Source organism: Sinocyclocheilus rhinocerous, unplaced genomic scaffold (assembly GCF_001515625.1).
Source record: "Sinocyclocheilus rhinocerous isolate Xijiao unplaced genomic scaffold, SAMN03320098_v1.1 scaffold755, whole genome shotgun sequence".
Taxonomy (NCBI): domain Eukaryota; kingdom Metazoa; phylum Chordata; class Actinopteri; order Cypriniformes; family Cyprinidae; genus Sinocyclocheilus; species Sinocyclocheilus rhinocerous.
In genome coordinates, this window is record NW_015659385.1 from 162,006 (window position 1) to 182,924 (window position 20,919).

The window sequence follows — 20,919 nt, forward strand, 5'->3', positions numbered from 1 at the left end:
CCCCCCCCCATTCCAACATCGACTCTTAACAGCTGACACCTTTGCCACATTCTTCATAAATAAAACCACAACCATCAGCGACCAATTCTCCATACCACGTACTGACAAGCACCTACTCTAAATTCAGCACTTTTAGAAAACTACAGACCAGTGTCCCTTCTTCCATTCATTGCAAAGACACTTCAGAGAGTTGTGCAAGTAGACGACCAACTGTCTACTCACACAGAACAACCTCCTGGACATCAACCAGTCTGGCTTCAAGAGTGGCCACTCAACTGAGACTGCCCTGCTCTCAGTTACTGAAGCCCTGAGACAGGCAAAAGCAGCTTCCAAATCATTAGTACTCATCTTGCTGGATCCGTCTGCTGCTTTTGACACATTTAACCACCAGATCCTCATAACAACCCTCATGACAAAGGGCATCTCAGGAACCATGCTCCAGTGGTTCAAGTCTTACCTCTCAGGTAGGTCCTTCGGGGTATCTTGGAGGGGTGAGGTGTCTAAGTAGCAAAATCTTGCTACTGGGGTACCTCAGGGCTCCTTGCTTGGACCACTTCTCTTCTCCATCTACATATCATCACTTGGATCTGTCATTCAGGAACTTGTTTTTTCCTATCACTGCTACGCTGATGACACACAACTCTACCTCTCATAACTCCTTCCAGGACAGTCAGGAACCTTGGAGTTGTGATCGTTTAAGCTTCACAGACCATACTGCTACAATGGCCCGATTCTGCAGATTTGCCTTATACAACACTAGGAAGATTAGACCCTTCCTATCGGAGCATTCCACACAACTTCTCGTCCAAGCTCTTGTTTTATCCAAACTAGACTATTGTAATGCTCTCTTGGCAGGTCTTCCAGCATGTACTGTCAAACCTCTGCAACTGATCCAGAATGAGGCAGCAAGAGTGGTCTTTAATGAGCCGAAGAGAGCCCACATCACAAGTCTTTTCATCAGTTTGCACTGGCTGCCAATAGCTGCTCGCATCAAATTCAAGGCTCTGATGTTTGACTACAAGACAACCACTGGCTCTGCACCACTATACTTAAACTCACTACTTAAGACCTATGTGCCCTCCAGAACCTTGCATTCTGCAATTGAACGGCGCCTTGTGGTGCCATCCGAAAAAGGCACAAAATCACTCTCATGGACCTTTTTCTTGTCTGTTCCCTGCTGTTGGAATGACCTGCCTGGCTCAATCAGAGCAGCTGAGTCTTTAGCCATTTAAAAAAAAAAAACTTTTTCCTCAACACTTGACCCAGTGAAATTAGCACTTACTTTTTCTATTTCTATTCTGTCTCTCTATTTATTTATTTTATTTAAAAAATCCTTGCTATGTGCACTTTGCTGGAATATCTGGGACTTGTCACAGCATACTGTTGCTCTCATGTTGATTTGATTGCTCCTATTGTTCTTATTTGTAAGTTGCTTTGGAGAAAAGCGTCTGCTAAATGATTAAATGTAAATGATAAACTTAACATTTCAGCTTTTAAACCATTATTAAGAAAACGGATAAGTCGAAAGTATCATATTATTACTCTATTAAATTAAATGACATGTAAATATATTTTACTTACTTAATTGTTTAGATTTTTTTAATGCATTATCTTCCCATCGTTCCACTAGTTCACATTTACAAACATCAGTTGATTTTCACATTGGTCTGAACAAAAACAGCAGGAGGGCTCATTATAAATGCACATTCATTCTCTGCCAGCAGGTGGCGCTTTTGGAACTTTTGAAGTTTAATCATCCTTTCCGTCCCCAAATTTAAGACCACTTGAAATCATAATTAAGACTTTCATGTACCATTTAAGTATTTTTATGGCCTTTAAATTTGATACAACTAAATTTAAGACTTTTTAAGGACCCGTGGAAACCCTGAGAATTATTCATGTTTTTCTATAACTAGAGATGCACCGACTGCAATTTTCTTGGCTGATTCCGATTTCCGATTTTTTTGGTAAGTGTAACCTGCCGATACCGATTTTTGTCGATTCCAATTTTCTCTCTAAGAACTATAATTGACAGCAAATACAAACAAAAATCTATGCAAATTTAAATGCAAAAATAATTTGCTTAATAAAAGAAATTACTAAACATTACAATTCCCCCAACCTGGACTAAGTTACAGATGTTATCACACTTAAACAACTCTCAAAATAAACTATGTGTCTGTGTATAATAAATGAGCTGCTGTTTATAAAGTCCCAGATGTCATGTTTATAAATGGTCTTTTTTTCCCCTAACCTTATTAAATGTGTCATTTTTCAAATTCTTACATTTTCAATTAATTCAGTTAGAATAATAAGAAACTGTATGGTTGTTACCATTCAAATGAAATCAGTATCAACAAACTCCATCTTTTCACTGCAGGAAACACAGAAGCTGCATCTGAAGTGGCATTAGATGTATTTACACAGACTGTTTGATGAAGCTGAGGTGCCATAAATGCATTTACACTGCAAAATTGCAAATGCATAATTTTATAAGATTAATATTAAAAAAAAAATTTTTTGAACATACAAATAAGAAATGTTGGGAAAAATGCAATGATACTTTTTCAAATATGAAACCAAACCACCAGTAGATGGCAGCAAATGAAGTTTTAATGATTGAGTCATTCAACCGATTCTTTCAAATGACTGATTCATTCAGAAAAAGGCATGTTGACTCACTGTTGTTATGAATGGGTCACTGAATCATTGACTCAATCGATTCGTTCAAAAACGGGGATTCATTCAGTAACAAAACGGAGCTGTGTGTTGCTGGGAAACACACACAACAGCTTTGCTGTGATTGGAACTATTTTCATGGGCGAAAGTAAGCAAAAACAGTCAATATTATGTCTAAAATGTAAGTCACTTAATTTTAACTTACAGTGTCACCTTGCAATCGTGTTGATATTCGGGGAAACATCTTGGTCGTGTAATGTTGCTTACATACAGTATATTATACAGGGCCCCACTCGTCACACAAACCTTTTACAATCATATTGTAAATACAATTGTAGGCTTAGTGCTAATTCAATTTTTGTTGTTGTAATGTAATTACTCTTTCATTTGAATAATTTAATGTATATCTTTCTTTTTGTCACACTAGCATATTCCTTTGCTGTCAGCCAGTTTAACAGTCTTACCTGTACCTGTCTGATTTGGCTGATGCTCAGTGGGCTCTCCCTCACTCTCTGAGCCTGCTTCTGCCTCATCTTCAATGAAAGTATAAGCATTATACATTTAATTTAATATTATACAGCATAAATCTATATTATAGCTTACACATAAACATCTCATTTAGAACATCTATATGACTTTTTAAACTATTTATAGGCCTACTATTAATATGGTTTTAATAAAATGTTATAAATATGTGTTATATAGATTACTAGTATCAACTAAGACAAATGATTATAATGGGAAATATACTTAATTACAAGAATTAAAGTGTGACAAACTGCTAAATATTCTATATGATGATTTACCTGCTGGCTTGCTGGAGCTTTGAATCCATGTTTGCAATGTTGAACTGTCTTTAGCAGCCTCCCTTCACTCTTTCTCTCTCCGTCTTCTTTTTTGTGAAGGCTTTTTTTTTTTGTCTTCAAAGTATGCCAACTACAGCAAATTTGGTGTTATTTATATTCTATTCGGGTACAATAATTTGATTAGACAATCTAATTCTAAGAACGTGGATATTTTGTACAAGTTGTTAGCACTTTTAGAAGACCGAGAGCAAATCATTACCGACAGAAATACAAAAACTTACTACCAAATTACTAATTCAGCGGATCAACCACTGACTGTAATGTGGATTGTAATGCATCTACCTGTTAATGCAACTACCTTTAGGAACTGTCGTCTCAACTCTCCAGAGAGTGGGCACACAGATTGTGAGTGATGCTGCGGAGCGGGCGGATTATCAGAATCAGTGGATCTTTAGCGGAACAGTAACAGAACGCTTTGAGCTGGGGTGATGGTGGGGTGATGGGTTGGTGAGAGGGGCACCTCAGCCGATGAGAGCAGAGGGGCAGTGGCTCTAGCCACCGGGCCACCCCCCTGTGCACGGCCCTGATATCATATATTAGAAATATAATTTTTTTTCTACCGCAGAATGCATCTATACCTTTCTGTGTGTGCTGTGGCGCTCATTTGTTTTGATTTCTGCACGAGTCTGTCTCTCACACTCAGACATATTGTCTGAGTAGCGTAGCTGTGACGACAAAATGAATCGGCAGACTGACCGGCCAATCATGCGGAAAATAGGCTAATTCCGGTCCCTAGCCTATTGACCTCTAGTCAAAACACCAAAAAAAGGCACCATAAAACAAATATTTTATCTTAATAAAAAAGTAGGGTGTAAGCCTTCAGAAGTCATGTGAGAAAGAACTAAATTTGAATTGTCATTGATAATCGTCTTCAAAAATGTGTAATTTTGTATTCAATGAAAAAAAAAACAGCATACAGATTAGAGTGACATGATGGTGAGCAAATGGTAACTATTTATTCACCTACCAATGTTTGCAATCGGTATTATTTTTTTATTTATTATAGGATTTATTCATACTTTGAATTAGTTTTACTTTTATATTTTCATTTTTTCATTTTTTTATATTTTAATTTGAGTTTTAGCAATTTTATGTGTGCTTTTAATTTTTTCTTTCTTTTTTTTTTTTTATATATTTCCACATAGCGTTAATTTATTTGTATTTCAGTTTTGGTCATTTTCAGCACTTAAACTTTTTCAGTTAGTTGCTAAGGTAGCCTTTTTTTTTAATCTAATTTTTTATATTTTATTTCATTTCAGCTTTATTTCAGTTACCAAAAGCAATTTTTGTTAGTTTGTTTTAATTAACAAAAAATGGTTGTAATGAGTAAGTGCCAGTCCTGCACAAATCAAGTGACTTCAAGTCGTATGTGTATTTTGTTTATTTTCTTAAAGGCCGCTAAAAATCCAGCATAAATTGAAAGCAAGGAGATTAAGCATGTGGGAATAATAAACATTAACAGACATAGCTAGTCAATAGGAGACAGTGATGACTGCTATCAGTACTGGGGTGAGATTAGCAACCTCTGTGAGGAAAGCACCTTGTTCTGCCCCCCTGGGCGGCATTCAGAAGACACGTGTGTGACAACCAATTCAGAAAATAAAAATGTAGCCTGGGGCAGCAGGCTCATTTCTACTGGCGTAATGCTAATAAGCTTTGGTGACATTTTCTGCTCCGCTATTATCTCTGCTTAATTAGCCTATTTTGCCAGATTACGCCGTACATCTAATGTTTCCAGTAATAGATACTAAATGCAAGGCCTTTTTTCAAAATGTTATGGATGATGCATGTAGTTTGTTTCAAGTACATTTCTGTTGTGTTTGGAGATAACTTTGCGTTAAGACTTTGAACTCATGCAATATGAGTTGAAAATAAGAAATTACATTTTTTTTTTAAATTTCATTTTTTTTTTATGAAACACACCCAAGATGCAAGATTAACAAATGTTGTTCTGCTTGTAATGTTCCTGGTTTTCAAGTGAATTTGCTAATGAAAGGGCCTCATGAAAAGGAGATGTGCTGTAGAACATCAGCCAATATGTTGGGAGCTAAAATCATTTTATTTTATTTTATTTTATTTAATACGAATATTAGCAGAGTTACAGCTTGCCAGTAAAGCATTAGTATATACACTTACGAGTACAGCTGTATATCTGACTAAGTGTTTTCCTTTTCATTTTTATTTTTTTTCTCCAGATTCCTCCAAGAAGCTTAAAGATGTCCTGGAAGAGTTTCATGGAAATGGTGTCCTCTCCAAGTACAACCCTGAACAGGTATGTAATGGCAGGAGCGGCCGTGATCTGGTCTGATTAAATGATCTGTTTAGAGGCAGTGGAGCTTCTGGCTGTGACTTGACAGAACACCAATACAACCTGACTCAGGCCGCAAGTCACTACAGGAAATGCTTAGTTATCCGCTCCCCGAAATAAAGTGTCCAGATATCGCCTCCTATTAGAGAAGGTCCTCGCTGACATCATAAAGCCCATGCATCACATTGCCGTGACAACAAAGCCAGCAGGCAGCCGCATCTATAATTTGCTTTATGGAGTGTCGCCATTATATTTCTCTCCTCTCCTCCGCACTGGCATAAATAAGAGGCTGCTCAGGGTTTGGCGCCACAGGTTGTGACCCAGAGCCTTGGCTGAATCAATAGTGAATAAGCACGGGTTTGAAGCTGACGCCAGGTTGGCTGTGGTGTGACATCGCATGCTTTGCATTGTTCATCAATTCGGTTTAAATTATAAAGTCTGGAAGTATCGCAAAATGGAGGTGACATGCCATGAGTGCCACTGTGCTGCCTGCTTACGATGACAGAGTGCTGTATTTCACTCATGTATACAGCCTCGATTGACTGACTGACTGCAGTTGGGCTGTAAATATCCTTCATCGCAGCCTCAACAAGTCACGGCTGTTTTGAGTATAATGATGTTTAATTATGGTGACTCTGTAACCTTTGTCAAAGGAAGGGTGTCTGTAAAAATGGGCGCCAGTGAAAGGTTAAATAAACGGTTCATTGTTTCCTGCATTATTTGATAGCAGGGCCAGCCTCTGTGTTTTGCGCATTTGAAAGTCAGACAGGAAGTTTCTCTTACAGCCACGGCTGGTTATGCTGCTTTTCACACCACCAAAACATATAAACGTGTTTGCTAATACTTAGACAAAGAGAGTCATTTGGGTTCGGTTACTTTCACCTTCCTGTTTTTGGTGTGCATCTGCCCAACGTTTGCAGCCCTTCAAGGACAGCCTACCTTTGCATGCAAGTTCCTCTCTGTCCACTTCCACTTCCTTATCTCCTACTTGTCTTGCCTGTTTTTGCCTTATTGGCTTTTTGCCTTTTTCCAGAGTTTCATTTCAGCAACAAGAGGGATCTAATGGATTTAGGTTTGTTCATTCTTGCAATGATATGATTAAAGGGGAATTGACCCACAATGCCTTGGAAATTGTCTTAGCATAGAATATGTGGGTGCTTTTGTGCCAGTGCCCGATTTGCGCATTTTCTTTAGTGAATCATGTGCTTAAACTGAAGTGAATTCTCTTTAAGGGCTTTGGGTTTTACATTTTAAATTTAGTTTTGATTCCTATTTTATTTCCAGGTTGTCGTTTCAATTTTTGTTTTTATTAGATATCACTGTCAATTTTAGTTTAGTTTTTTTAGAGATTTCCAGTTTCATTTTAACGTGTTTATTACATTTTATTTTATTTTCTCAGCACAGCCTAGTGTTTTTGCTGTCTGGTGGAATTTTCATTATTACAAGATTACAAGAAATTACAAGTTTTATAATACAGCATGTATAAAAAAACTAAAATGTTTTTTTTATATTTATTTAAACTAGTTTTGTAACCATAACATTTTTTAATGTACATTACTGTTCAAAAGTTTTGGACCAGTAAGATTGATTGATTGATTGATTGATTGATCAAAAGTGACAGTTAAGACACTCATAATGTTACAAAAGAGTTTTAATATTTTTATTTTGAGCTTGCTATTCATCAAAGAATACTCAAAGAAGAAAAAAATGTAGGTTCTCACACATTTCCATAAAAATTGTAAGCCGCACAACTATGTAAACATGGGTAATAATAAGGGTTTAGACAAAATATATAAGAAATAATAATACTAGTTTTTCCGTGACATGAATACACTATATTTTAAAATATATTAAAGCAGAAAATAGTTACTTTCTGTTCTTAATCAAATAAATGCAGCCTCTGTGAGCATAAGAAACTTAAAAACATTTTACTTGAAATTTTAAACAACAAAAAAAATCTTACCAACCTATAGTGTATTTTAGTTTTGTTTCTTTTTTCCCCTAGCTATGCTAATTTTATATGTAAGTTTATATGTAAAATATTTTCATCAATGTTAATAAAACTTTCCCCTTTTTAGTCCTTTATCCACCTTATTTTTCAACATGGAAGTAAGCTGTTTTCTGTGAATGTGCGAGACTTCTGGTTCATTAGCCACTGTAGGGAAGTAACGAAAAGAATAACAAAGTGCAGTAAACGGTAAAACTGTTTGCACTACAAACCGGTAGTGATAATACATTAAAATAATATGGTAAGAAACACCAGTTTGCAATATCAAGCAGCAAAACAAGCTGTTTTGTACAGCTAAAAATAGCTGGAAGTGAATGAGACCGGAAGACCGGACCTCGCACATAAAATTTACAAATGGTCGCGCACGTTCTTATGAGAAAAATAAGGTGGATGTTTTTCCCCATTTTCTTACTGAGAGAAAATTACCACCTTAAAGAAGTAGGTCTGGATTATGCAAATAAACCAGTGGATTCTCCTGCCACTAAACCTGCAAAACAGCATTAAGTATGATGCAGGTGGACTAATGCAATACAGCATTAAAGAAGGAATAATGTCAATTCATTGCGTGTCAGAGGAGCAGAGGATATGAAAGGTAACACCATTCACTGATCCCTTCCCTCTGCACGAACTACCACAGCAGTGTATATAACCCCTCTCTCCCTCTACCCTCTTCATATATCTCTGACTGCCACACAGAAGCAAGATGTTCTCAACCAAGTAAGCTGTTACGTTCTGGGTTTGCATGTTCTGTGGTTCAATGTGTCTACAGACTGCATGCCCCGACCCCTCCCTGTCTAACAAGATAGTCTTGCTATAATGTCTACTGAAGATCAGAGGTCGCACCCAGTGCTTTTTCTGTGCTACTTTAAATTCCATTAACGGCCTCTTCATCATGGTGTTTTTGTAACCTCCGAAGATTTTGTTTCTATGAGCAGCAAAAAATGTGCAAATGTATGTGTTTTTACTATATTTTGATGTGTGTCTGTGGGCTCCCTCTGTATTTTTGTTGCCATGTGTCATAATGAAATGCGTGAGCATGTCATTCATGCCCAAAGACAGGAACATCCTCTCTGCTGAAAACATAAAGGAGCAGGAAGCTGCATATTCATGGCTTTATTTCATCTCTCAGGCTTCCTGTCTTCTCATTTCTCATCATCTCTCCACTTGTCTCCTGCAGCCCATCGACTATGAGGGCTTCCAGCTATTCATGACAACCTATCTGGAGAATGACATCCCTGAGGAACTTTGCAAACACCTCTTCACCTCCTTCAAGAGCAAGAATGGCGGAGGCAGCTCCCCTGACACCTCTCGATCTGGAGCAGGCATGCTGGGTAAATACTCTTTTAAAATGCCTTCATACTATCTATAACGGGTCATGAAAGTCTGTGTTTCATATTTATTTTAGCAGTTTTAATAGGAGAAACAGGTGTCAGTTTACATATTTTATAGCACTATGTTCATCAGGTAAATTTTTTGGGAGCTGTGAATGAAAAACTGCACTGAAACACACTTGTGCGCTAATACATAAACAGTTGGGTCCAGATTCAAATCGATTTATATCTGGAAATAAGCTTTAAGTTTTAGGATGACATAAAATAAGAAACATTTACAATTCTTCACTATTTGTAAACTTTTGGAGTTTATCTAGAGTGCTGCTGCCATTAAAGCAAAAGAGCTGCAAACCAAATACTAAAAATTCATCAAGATTTTTTTTTTCAGTTTACTCAGCATGTTATACTGATAATTTAAGTTCTAATGGAAATAATACCTTTCAAATGCAGAGGTGGAAAGAGTACTCAAATTTCCTACTCAAGTAAAAGTACCATTACATTAATACAATTTTCTTTAAGTACAAGTAAAAGTGCCAGTCAAAAAATCTACTCAAGTAAAAGTAAAAAGTAGCTCATTTAAAATTTACTCATGGGATAGGCTTATAGATCGCAATCTAGTTGTTTTTAATTAAAGGAACACCGTAACAAGTTAAACTGCAATAGCAAAAAAATAAATAAAATGTCAGCACATGACATTTAAAACATTTAGGGAGGTATGTGTAGTTTTAATGCAGACCATCCCACCAAGTACTGTAGGCAGAAAAAGCAAGTTATATTCTGGCTACCAACAAAACAAGCTAAGAACAGTTTATGAAATTTTTAATTGCTTTTGAAGGATTCGAAAATTAAGACTTCACATTGGTTATTTCAGTAGCATGAAAAACAAAACAAATACTATTATATATTATACAAAGAAAGTGCGCAAAGGACACTGAAGCGGTCCATGACTTCAATCTAATGTGAGCTATGCACTTTCGCAAAAACTCCCATATTTACTAAAGCAAATCAATCGCTTACATTTATTTTTCTCTTTGTTGTTTATGATTATGACAGAATTTGCAAATGCACATTCAGAATTCATTCACTGAGCACGCACACTTGAACAACTCTGGCGTTCTCCGCGGTGATGAATCAAAACGCCTCTGATTGGACATTGCATTCATAAACTCAACAGAAAGGTGTGTGAATGGTTATTATGCTCAACACTGCAAAACGCGAGTTTAAAGACATCTGATGCAACATGAGCAGATCTACTCTAAAATGTAACACTTTTCATTCATTTCACATTTCACATTTAAATCGTGACCGCTGTAATAGTTCTTGCTTAATTGTGCAGGAAGACTTTTTGCACCTAATCATAAATTTGGGTGACATTTTTGCCCCAAGCCCCCATACATTTCTCACCCTGGTGCCAACCAACATTATAAGTCCTGCTAGGGGTGTGCGATATTGACAAAATAAGATATCTTGATATTTTCTGGGATCGATAACGTTAATTAGACAATATTTTGCTGAGAGTGTTATTATGCTGGTATCTTAAGGACTGCCGTGGACACTCCTAAAGTTTTTGATATTCTTCATATTCTGTGTGGTCAGTGATAGAAATTATTGTTTTCCAATAAGTTTAAATAGATTTTTACCTTTTGTGGGCATTTTTACCTTTATAAAGGCATTTTTTCTAAAAGTGTTCATTATCCTTTGAGCCAAATTTTTACATTTAATCAGTCATTTACAATAATAAGACATTTGGGCTGTTACCAAGCAAATTAAATCAGTATCAACAAAATTCATCTTTGCAATGCAGAGGAAACACAGAAGCTGCATCGGAAGTGACATTTAGATGTATTTACACACCGTTTAATGCATCACATGAATGCATTTAATCTGCAGTTACAAATGCATACATAATGTTTTGATATATAAGACATAAAATGTTGAATACTCATATTTGAAATTTTAAATATGAAATCAAATCCGCCAGTAGGTGTCAGCAAGTAACTGTTAATAAGTGAGTCATTGCGATTGAACCAAATCATTTAAACGGTTGATTCATTCAGGAACTAAATGTTGCTTAGAGACGCAGAACTGTGCTGTGGTGTTTGGAATTATTTTTGTTGTCGAAATAGAGCAAAAACAGACAATATGGTGTCTAAAACGTCAGTCTCTTAATTAACTTGTTTATTGAACTGTTGTTAAAAATCAATATGTAATCATGCTGATTTTGGAAGAAAAAACAGCACTCTTCTTGTGATATTGATCAGCTACATGAAATTATATAAATATGTACATTTTCTGTCCCTATATCTTCAATTTTGTGATCTTTCTAAATGCATTTTAACGGACTGAATCACGCCGTGAAAGAACTCACTCTAATTGTGCTCACGCGTGCGCTCTGTAGGAGTGTTTTGTTTGTTTTTTGCAAAATATTCGATAATGTCAAATCGCACATCGTTAAAACAACAATTACGATATTATTGCAGACGATATATACCGCACACCCCTAAGTCCTGCACAACTGTCTTTTTGGCTAATGTGTGCAAAACCTCTTGCTAAACTGTCAAAGCTTCATTTTAACCACCAATGCAACAATGTAAGTATTTACCTTACCTCTACATGCTTGCGAAGGGTTGATGTCAAGATTTTATAAGCTGCTAGTTTGGTCTCCCTGGGCAAACACAGCTTACACTGCATAATAGAGCTTAAATATGGCCAGGGGTTCACTTCATTTCACCACTAATGCCTGCCTTGTCCGTCTCCATCTTTCTTGTGATTTTAGCGCCAGTTTTGTCTCCTGCCCATTATTTACTGCAGTAGTTTCAGTAATTAATGTGTAAAATGTAGCGAAGTACAATACTTCAAACAAACTATACTTAAGTAAAAGTAAAATTACAGATTTTAAAAATTACTTTAAAAAAGTACTGTAGAAGTACACAAAATAAAAATTAAAACATTAAAAACGGCATAATAGATACTCTGCCGTTCAAAAGTTTGTTTTTGAAAGAAGTCTATTATGCTCATTTATTTGATCAAAATACAGCATTTATTTGATCAGAAAAACAGTAATTTATGAAATATTACAATTTAAAAGAACTTTTATATTTAAATATATTTTATATAAATTTTGAAGTTTGAAGTCGGTAAAATCGACAAAATAGATACTCTGCTGTTCAAAAATTTGGGATCAGAAAGATTATTTAATGTCTTTTAAAAAATAAGTCTCATATGCTCATTTATTTGCATTTATTTGATAAAAATACAGTATTTATTTGATAAAAAACTGTAATTTTATGAAATATTACAATGGTAAATAACTGTTTTATATATGAATATATTTTATATAAATGAGATGGCAAAGCTGAATTTTCAGCAGCCGTTACTTCAGTCTTCAGTGTCACATGATCCTTCAGAAATCAATCTAATATGCTGATTTGCTGCTTAAGGCTGATGATACACGGGGCAACTTTTTGAGCAATTTTGCCAGGCAACTTTTCTTGAGCAATGTTGTTTGGGCACTTTCCCACTGAGAATGGGTAACAAATTTCTATCTGGATACTTTAGATCGGTCGTGGGCCCTGTGTCTCACCTGGTTGCCCGTTGACAGCGATATTGCTCAAAAAGTTGCCCCGTGTATCATCAGCCTAAGACACATTTCTTATTATTATCAATGCAAAACAATTTTATACAACATGACAAATAAAGTACTTTCACCTTTGGTCTCAGATCACACTTTATCTTTTCATTTAAATTAGATTAGACTGCATAACCAGTTTGCTTGTAAACCTGTTTGTAATAAACACTCAGCCTGCATTACTGAAATAATGAACTGGTAGATGTCTGGAGATCCCACACACATCTGATGAGCATTTGTCTTGGTGTTATGCGATGAAACCTGCTCTTGTCTGGAGACATGCTGTCCGCTTTTCAGGCTCTCCATGACTCTTGAGCCATTGTTCTATAAAGGCAAAATTACACAAATTAAGAGATTTAACTCTTTGCGAGGTTGATGCAAGAGTACACTTTAAAGGGATAGTTCACCCAAAAATGAAAATTTTGTCATTAATTACTAGGGCTGGGTATCGAGTTCGATACTTTTTAGGCACCGACCGAATTGCCTCGATACCATCGAGTATCGAAAAACGTCTTGTCGTTCGGTACCAAATTTCGATACCTAAGGGGTTAATCTCATCAGCGTCAGTGAGCCAATAAGCACTTGCCGGTGTGTTCGACTAGAAGAGGTGCGGAGCAGATCGATCATCCGCGAGAGCGATTCGAAAGCACACGGAGCAGTCTGCTCTCTTTAGCTCTCGTGGTACTGTAATACCACCAGTATAGAGTAGCGCGGGAGCTGCGTGGAGTTCCGATCATATGCAGATGTGCTGTTTTGTGTCAGCTGCGCCACATGGATACGTTGTTTTCGTTCAAATCAAAGCGTAAACGACGTAAACAGTGTATCCGCGTGGCGCAACTGACACAAAACAGTATACACATTTTTTTTTCCTTTTGCGCACAAAAAGTATTCTCGTAGCTTTGTAAAATTACGGTTGAACCCCTGATGTCACATGGATTATTTTACCGATGTCCTTACTATGTTTCTGGGCCTTGATCGTGTAAGGACCCTTGCTGTCTATGGGAGGGTCAGAGAGCTCTCAGATTCCATCAAAAATATCTTAATTGGGTCAAAACAACCCAATAGCTGGGTTTGTCCCTTTTTAACCCAGCATTTTTAGAGTGTATATTCACTATAATTCACTAAAGTTTAATTGAAAAAGTTATTGATAAATAATGATTTTTTGTTAATAATGTTCATTCACAGGTTTTACACACATTTGTGTGTACACACAGTTAGTGAATGAGACCCTACGCTATGTTTCTTCCTGTCTCGTTTCAGATCATCACTTTCATTCTCCTCTCTATTTTCCTGTGCTGCTTTTTTCCTTGTAGGTATGAATGGGAAGAGTATTTTGAGTGCTATGAGCCGACATACACCAGAGAACTCAGCAGGGATCACTCCAGGCTCAGGGGCCACCACATCACCCTGCTCCTCCCGCTCCTCCTCACAACGCTCAGGTACAGGGGGCCACACACCCAGAGGCCCCCACTGCTCACCCGGTATGCAGCCCAATCCCCCAGCGAGCAGCAGCAGCAGCAGCAGCCATGCTTTGGCTCTCTCCAAGACTACCAATTCCCCGCGCCTCTCCCCAGGTCAGAGTCATGAACAAGGGGACAACCTTGATCTTCACCGCCCTTTTTTACACGTGTAATCCATGACAAGGGTCTTATAAAGTAATATTGCCTGTTAAGAATTCGGATGCTCCCACACAAATACTTTGTTGTGATATCTGGTGTCATTACTGATATATTATACATATAAGTGTACAGCACTTTGGCCAACTAAAGTTGATTTTAAATGTGTTTTATAAATAAAACTGAATTGAACTGAAAAATTATAATTTAACATTCTTCCAGAGCGTAATCAATCAGAAAATCGTACTTCTCTCCGGAGGAGTCCTTCTCCACAAAAAGGATCTCCATCACCCCAAGTGGTCTTCCTTAAAGACATTGTGTGCTACTTGTCCCTGCTGGAGAGGGGGACGCCAGAGGATAAGCTTGAGTGTAAGTTGGAAATTATTCAAAAATAATTCTTCCTTTAATCTCCTTCTTATTTACATTAAGACAACATATCCACAATAATTCCCACTTTTCCAAAGTTCTTCTAAAGAAAAAATAATAATATATATTTTAAGTAATTTTGTAAATCATGTCTCCAAACCTGTCGTGCCAACCACAGAAAGCACAGTATTAGTCACTAACATGTGAAAAGTCACCTCATTCTTGGCAGGTGTCACAAATTAAATTTCCTTACTGACAGTTCATATTTAAACACAGCATATGAAAAGCAGTTATGGTTCTTTGAGATGCTTGAACAGTCAGTTTCATTTCAGTTACTGTAGCCTATGTGATGGCAAAGGTGAATTTTCAGCTGCCATTGCTCCAGTTATCAGTGTCGCGTGATCCTTCAGAAATCGTTCTAATACTTGGTGTTTAAGAAAAATGTCTTATTATCAATGTTGATCACAGTTGTGCTGCTTAATATTTTTGTGGAAACTGTGATACAGTTTTTCAGGATTATTTGATAACTCGAATGTTCAAAATAGAATAGCATTTGTTTGAAATAGAAATCTTTTGTAATATATAGAAAAAAATCTGTAAGTAGCTATAAGTTATTAGCTATAAATAATAAATCTGTTAAGTAATAATAAGTCAGTATATTTACATATAGTACACCCAACAACAGCTTTGTCAGTTCTACATTTTACTTGACTTCTGACCTACACATAGTGAGAGTGACAGGAGACTTCTAGAATCTCTTTCTCTTGTTCTGTAAGGGCTGATCTCTGCTCCTGTCCTTATTTGCCATGGAGTTAGCATAGCCAAGCTTTCTTTAGCATAGGAAGTTATTTGTGCCCAAAGCTAATCCTCACTAGCTGCCTCAGTCTGCCTTTTGATAACCTGAGCTCCAGATGCTTTCATGGGGTCTGTACTTGACAAATGTTTGCTACACTACAAAAAGATGCAGTCTCTTATCTTTTACTTCTCTCACCCTAAAGTCATGTTCAGGCTGTACGACACAGATGGCAATGGTCTGCTGGACAGTTCGGTAAGTCTGAAATCTCCGTTATAATGTATCATTTTAAAATGTCCAGTTGTTTGACTTTGTGGTTAGATTGGTGCTGTAAACAACAAGGGGTTAAAAATGCACAGTACAGAGTACTGCTCAGTTTATTGTTAGGGTTACATACAAGTTTAATACAACATACACAGTTAGAGCGCATTTCATTTGGATTATGTAATATTATTATCATCCTTTCATTGAATGTTTTATTAATCTCAACACTATCAGAACTTGATGATTCAGAGCCTGTCTCGCAGTACTATTGATCTTTTTTTTTTTTGGAAACTTTGAACTGATAGTTGGAGAGAACTATAAATACCAGGCTAGTAATTTAGAAAACTGTATGCTTTATAGTGTATAACATCTAAAGCAATTATATCTGTCGATTTAGGAGCTCGACCGCATCATAAACCAGATGGTCCATGTGGCTGAGTATCTAGAATGGGACTCTACAGAACTACGACCAGTATGAATCACTTTAAATGTTTCCACCAGGCAATCCCAACTTGCATAGTAAAATTCATATCTTATTGTCCCTTATTTCATGTCTTATATTGTAGATTCTGAAGGAGATGATGGAGGAGATTGATTATGACCGGGATGGAACGGTCACATTAGAGGAGTGGATCAGAGGAGGAATGACCACCATACCACTCCTGGTCCTGCTGGGAATGGAGACGGTGAGGAGAAACTAATTGTGAGTTAAAAAGAGGAAACAATACATTAAGATGTAGTATCTTAATTCCTGTTCCTCTTTCACATACATTCAGAATGTAGAGGAAGATGGGCAGCATGTATGGAGACTGAAGCATTTCAACAAGCCAGCATACTGTAATTACTGCCACACTATGTTGTTAGGAGTAAGAAAACAGGGCCTTTGCTGCTCACGTGAGTATCTGTCTGCCCGTCTCTCTATCTATTGCTCTGTCCATCTGCCTGTTTGTCATCTGTCGTCTTTCTGTCTATCTCTATATCTGTCTTTCTGCCTATGTTTGTCTGTCAGTCATTCTATTTATCTGTCTGTCTGTCATTCTGTCTAACCATCTATTGTTCTATCTGTAGTTTTGTCTAACTACATTTGTATATGTTGTTCTGTCATTCTATCATTTTGTCAGTCTCTGTCATCTAGGCCCTAGTCCCTATGAAATCCAAATTCCATTTTAATTTTATCCAAATTATGTTTTTCTGTTTTATTTTTTCTGGATTCATTTTTTTTCTGTTTAAACTCTGTTTTAATGGCTAAATAAAATTTTATTAAACAAAAAGCATATCTAATTAATTGAAATCAATTTAATAGCAATTTATTAAGAGTTTAACCAAGAATTACATTTTTAAGGCCCTGTGAAATATGTTTTTTTTCTCAAATGTTGTTTTATTTTTACCAAATTCTGTGTTTTCCTTAATAGTCTGGATTCTATTTGAATGGTTTCATTAAATTGTAATAATCAAAATCATCTGTAAATAATTGATGTTATAAAAAAAAAACTAATTTATTTATTTATTTATATATTTTTCAGAAATACCTTGTTGTGTATTTACATTTTTCTGGTAAATAATTTTGTCTGGTAAATATTCCTTAAAAATAATGTTTTAATAATAATTTTATTAGTAGTAATGTACTATCATTATATTAATATTATATTTCTGTCACAATTTCTTCAAGTTGAACCGAACTTTTATTTTGAGAGGTTGTTGTGAAGACCTTTCATTTTTTCTGTTTGCATGATATGACAATAGTTGTTCTCACAAGAAACAGTAAATGCTCATGAAGTGACTTTCAAAGCAGTTCTATAGATTATGTTCATGTGTTCGTTTACTCATATATTGAGGCAGCAGAGGCTGAAAACACCGCGAGCATCACATGCACTTCAGTATGTGTAAAACGGAACCACGCGTCTGCGCCATTCAATCACACAGAGACACGCGGAACATGCAGGATTAATATTGAAATAGTATTTTGCAGCTTAATATTCACAGCTAGTAGTCCATATCACGTTTTGGCTTAAGAGTGTATTGACCTACTTTTGATTCATTCATCCAAAATTTGTCAAATTCTGTGATATTATACAGTAAATTCCATTTTTATGACTGGTTTCCGTGATTCTGTTTGTGTTTTCGATCTCTGTATCTGTCAGTCTGTCTAGCCATCTGTTGTTCTAACTATCTGTCATTTTATTTAATTATATCTGCCCGTGTTGTTCTGGCTTTCATTGTGTCTTTCTATCTGTCTGTCTATCTATCGCTTTATCTGTCTGTCTATCTTTCTAACTACCTATCCATCTGCCTGTTCTCTGTGTAGTTTTCTGTTTGAAATGTTTCCCTTCAATCTTTCATTCTCCGTCTCTCAACTTCCTTTCTTTTGTTTGGCAGTATGCAAGTACACAGTCCATGAGCGCTGTGTGTCCAAAGACATTGCTCCTTGCATTAGCACCTACGCCAAGTCCCGCAGACACACCAATGTGAGTGCATAAACAACATAAACTTACAAATTAACACTTCTCACTGTGTTTAAACTGAATTTTTCTCTGAGGAGTAATTTACAGTATGGCCAGAAGCAATCATTTTATAAGACACATTTTTCATTTTTGTGAAACCAGGAGTCCCAGATTTATGTGTTTGGTACAGAGCTCATAGTTCTAACAATCACAGTGTTCTATTATTAGTAAACGACTCGTGTTATGATTATTTTATCCACTGACCGCAGTCCAGCTCAGTTTTCACCCAAGGCAACTTCCCAGACCCATAACGCTTGGTTTAACCTCAAAGTAATGTTCTGTGGACATGTCAGAAAGGCTATGAGAACATCCTGCTTGAAGTCTTTTTTTCTATACTGAGAACTAGAGGGGAAAGCCTGAGATCACACAGCACTGTTTTAGTAGTCTCTGACGCCTCTTTAAAACCTGCGCTCCCCATGCAGTAACTACCGCAGAGATGGAAGGCACTGCGTTCAAAAAATGTTGTCATTAGATTATGATTTCACAGAGTGTATTATGTGACGTGTTAAGTGATGTGGAGTGTGATTTTAGTGTACAAAGCAATAAAATTGCATTGAACAGTGAAAATATCAGTTATCATGCTTAATGTGTTTATTAAGACTTGGAGCTTGTGTAAAAATATTACAAACTATCAAATTCAAAGTAATGTGCTGTAAGTTACTTCATTAGTCTTACCTTCATCTCACATACTATATGTTGTAGTATTCATTTTTAGCTTTTAACATTAATTAGACTAAAAGGACATGTAATTTTCTAGACCCTTCCTAAAGGATCATTTTAAAAGCTCTAACCAACAAAAAAAAATCACTGAATGTGTATAATAACATATGAATTTGTCTTAAACGTTTTTTTGTATTTTAGTGCATTCCAACACTGGTAATTATTATTTCTTTACTAATATCCTCTGTATTCTTCCACACTTGAGGTTTTGCCTTGTGATGTGATTGTTTTAGTCAGTAAAGTAAAATAATATTGCAGATAGTGATAGAATTCTTGTGCAAATGCCTTATAAATGCATGACAGAGCAGGATAATCATTTCAGTAATGTATAGATGGGCTGTTTGAGTATTTCACAACTAAAATAAATAATGAGTCTCTGTTTAATGTCTCTCTAGGCTATGCAGCATGTTTGGATGGAGGGCAACTCCCCAACAAAATGTGACAAATGTCACCGCAGTATCAAGTGCTATCAAGGTCTAACAGGCCTTCACTGTGTTTGGTGTCAAATCACTGTGAGTATATACTGACTTACTGTAGCCAGTAAGAGTCTAAAACTTTTGTGTTAGCATTAATATTCATTGTAATAAAAAAAAATGCCTTGAGCAAAGACTAATTTTTTAACGTTTTTCTGCATTTTTCCTTTTTACCTATTTTTCTAAAAGCCATTTTAATGTAATACTTATTCACACCACTTGGTGGTGTTCTTCACTAAACTTTCACACCATTTAGTGGACGTGGCCAATTTGTTTTAAAATAGCCCTAATAAAGATAAGTGTCAGCACTTAACACTTATTGAAAAGCTTTTTTCTCTGCATAATGATTTTTATTATCACATTATATGCTCCTGCATATATCTCATACGCTCTCTGAACCATCTCTCCTGACAGTTTCAACTCTAAACTGCAACTAATTTAATATCAAGTACAGATCCTGCTGTCCTCTTTGTTCCTACCATTTAATGTCTTCTTACAAGGTCAGATTAGTGAGGATAAAACAAGTCACAAAAGATCCAGTCCATTCCAGTCTGTTGATGTGTCTTTCTCCACCACTCCTCATCTATATTTGTATGTTTTCCAGCTCCATAACAAGTGTGCGTCTAATATAAAGCCTGAATGTGACGGTGGGCCATTAAAAGATCACACACTCCTGCCGTCGTACATCTGCCCTGTTGTTCTGGTGAGTTCAGTCTCTCCCACTGCACTCTTTTGATATGCTAAAATGCAAGGATCCCAGGACGAATGGGTGGGTCCTGAACGAATTCTTTAATGGGCCTCCTCTCTACTGGGACCAATGAGTAGTCTATGCTATAGAGAATACATACTCATTGTATTTATAATTGGGTATTGTAGACACAGTGCAAGTCATTTCTAGATAGTTTGAGGTTATTTTAATGTTAGAGTTATACACAACACACAAATGTTAAGAAAATTGATGTTAATTAATGTGAATTGAACAAACACCCTTCACACACCTGGATGGTTGCAGGTGCACATGACATAACCATCAGAAAGAAGAGAATATTTCTCCTGCACGCTGCCATGGCTTCCAAATCTTTAAATATTTATTTAAAAAGCAATGTTTTGCAATGTCCGTTGCTTAAGTAAAAAAAAAAAAAGAAGAAAGAAAAGAAGACATCTACAAGGAAGGAGAATTTTTTTTTATATATATATATATATATTTTTTTTTATATATATATAAATATATTTTGTTCGACAACACGGATGAATTACGAACCACTTACTTGGCATCGTTTTGCCGTGTCTGCTCTCGAAGCAAAAAATCCCTGAATCTGTGTCGAGGCAAGGGTGCCACTTCGTTTTCTCCATCGACCCTATTTCT

General features: G+C 36.3%; 1 protein-coding gene across 2 annotated transcripts in view; it reads left to right on the forward strand.

Annotated features, from left to right (window-relative positions):
- dgkg (diacylglycerol kinase, gamma) overlaps nucleotides 1-20,919 on the forward strand; it is a 131,161-nt gene that overhangs the window by 42,356 nt on the left and 67,886 nt on the right. The window contains exons 3-14 of one of the 2 annotated variants that reach the window (XM_016532382.1): nucleotides 5,741-5,817; nucleotides 8,558-8,578; nucleotides 9,039-9,192; nucleotides 14,134-14,394; nucleotides 14,659-14,805; nucleotides 15,801-15,850; nucleotides 16,257-16,331; nucleotides 16,426-16,545; nucleotides 16,636-16,753; nucleotides 18,236-18,324; nucleotides 19,476-19,592; nucleotides 20,158-20,256. In XM_016532382.1, coding sequence (XP_016387868.1) covers nucleotides 5,741-5,817; nucleotides 8,558-8,578; nucleotides 9,039-9,192; nucleotides 14,134-14,394; nucleotides 14,659-14,805; nucleotides 15,801-15,850; nucleotides 16,257-16,331; nucleotides 16,426-16,545; nucleotides 16,636-16,753; nucleotides 18,236-18,324; nucleotides 19,476-19,592; nucleotides 20,158-20,256 — 1,328 coding nt within the window. The remainder of the gene's footprint in view (nucleotides 1-5,740; nucleotides 5,818-8,557; nucleotides 8,579-9,038; nucleotides 9,193-14,133; nucleotides 14,395-14,658; nucleotides 14,806-15,800; nucleotides 15,851-16,256; nucleotides 16,332-16,425; nucleotides 16,546-16,635; nucleotides 16,754-18,235; nucleotides 18,325-19,475; nucleotides 19,593-20,157; nucleotides 20,257-20,919) is intronic. The other variant, XM_016532383.1, reaches the window with a different exon arrangement.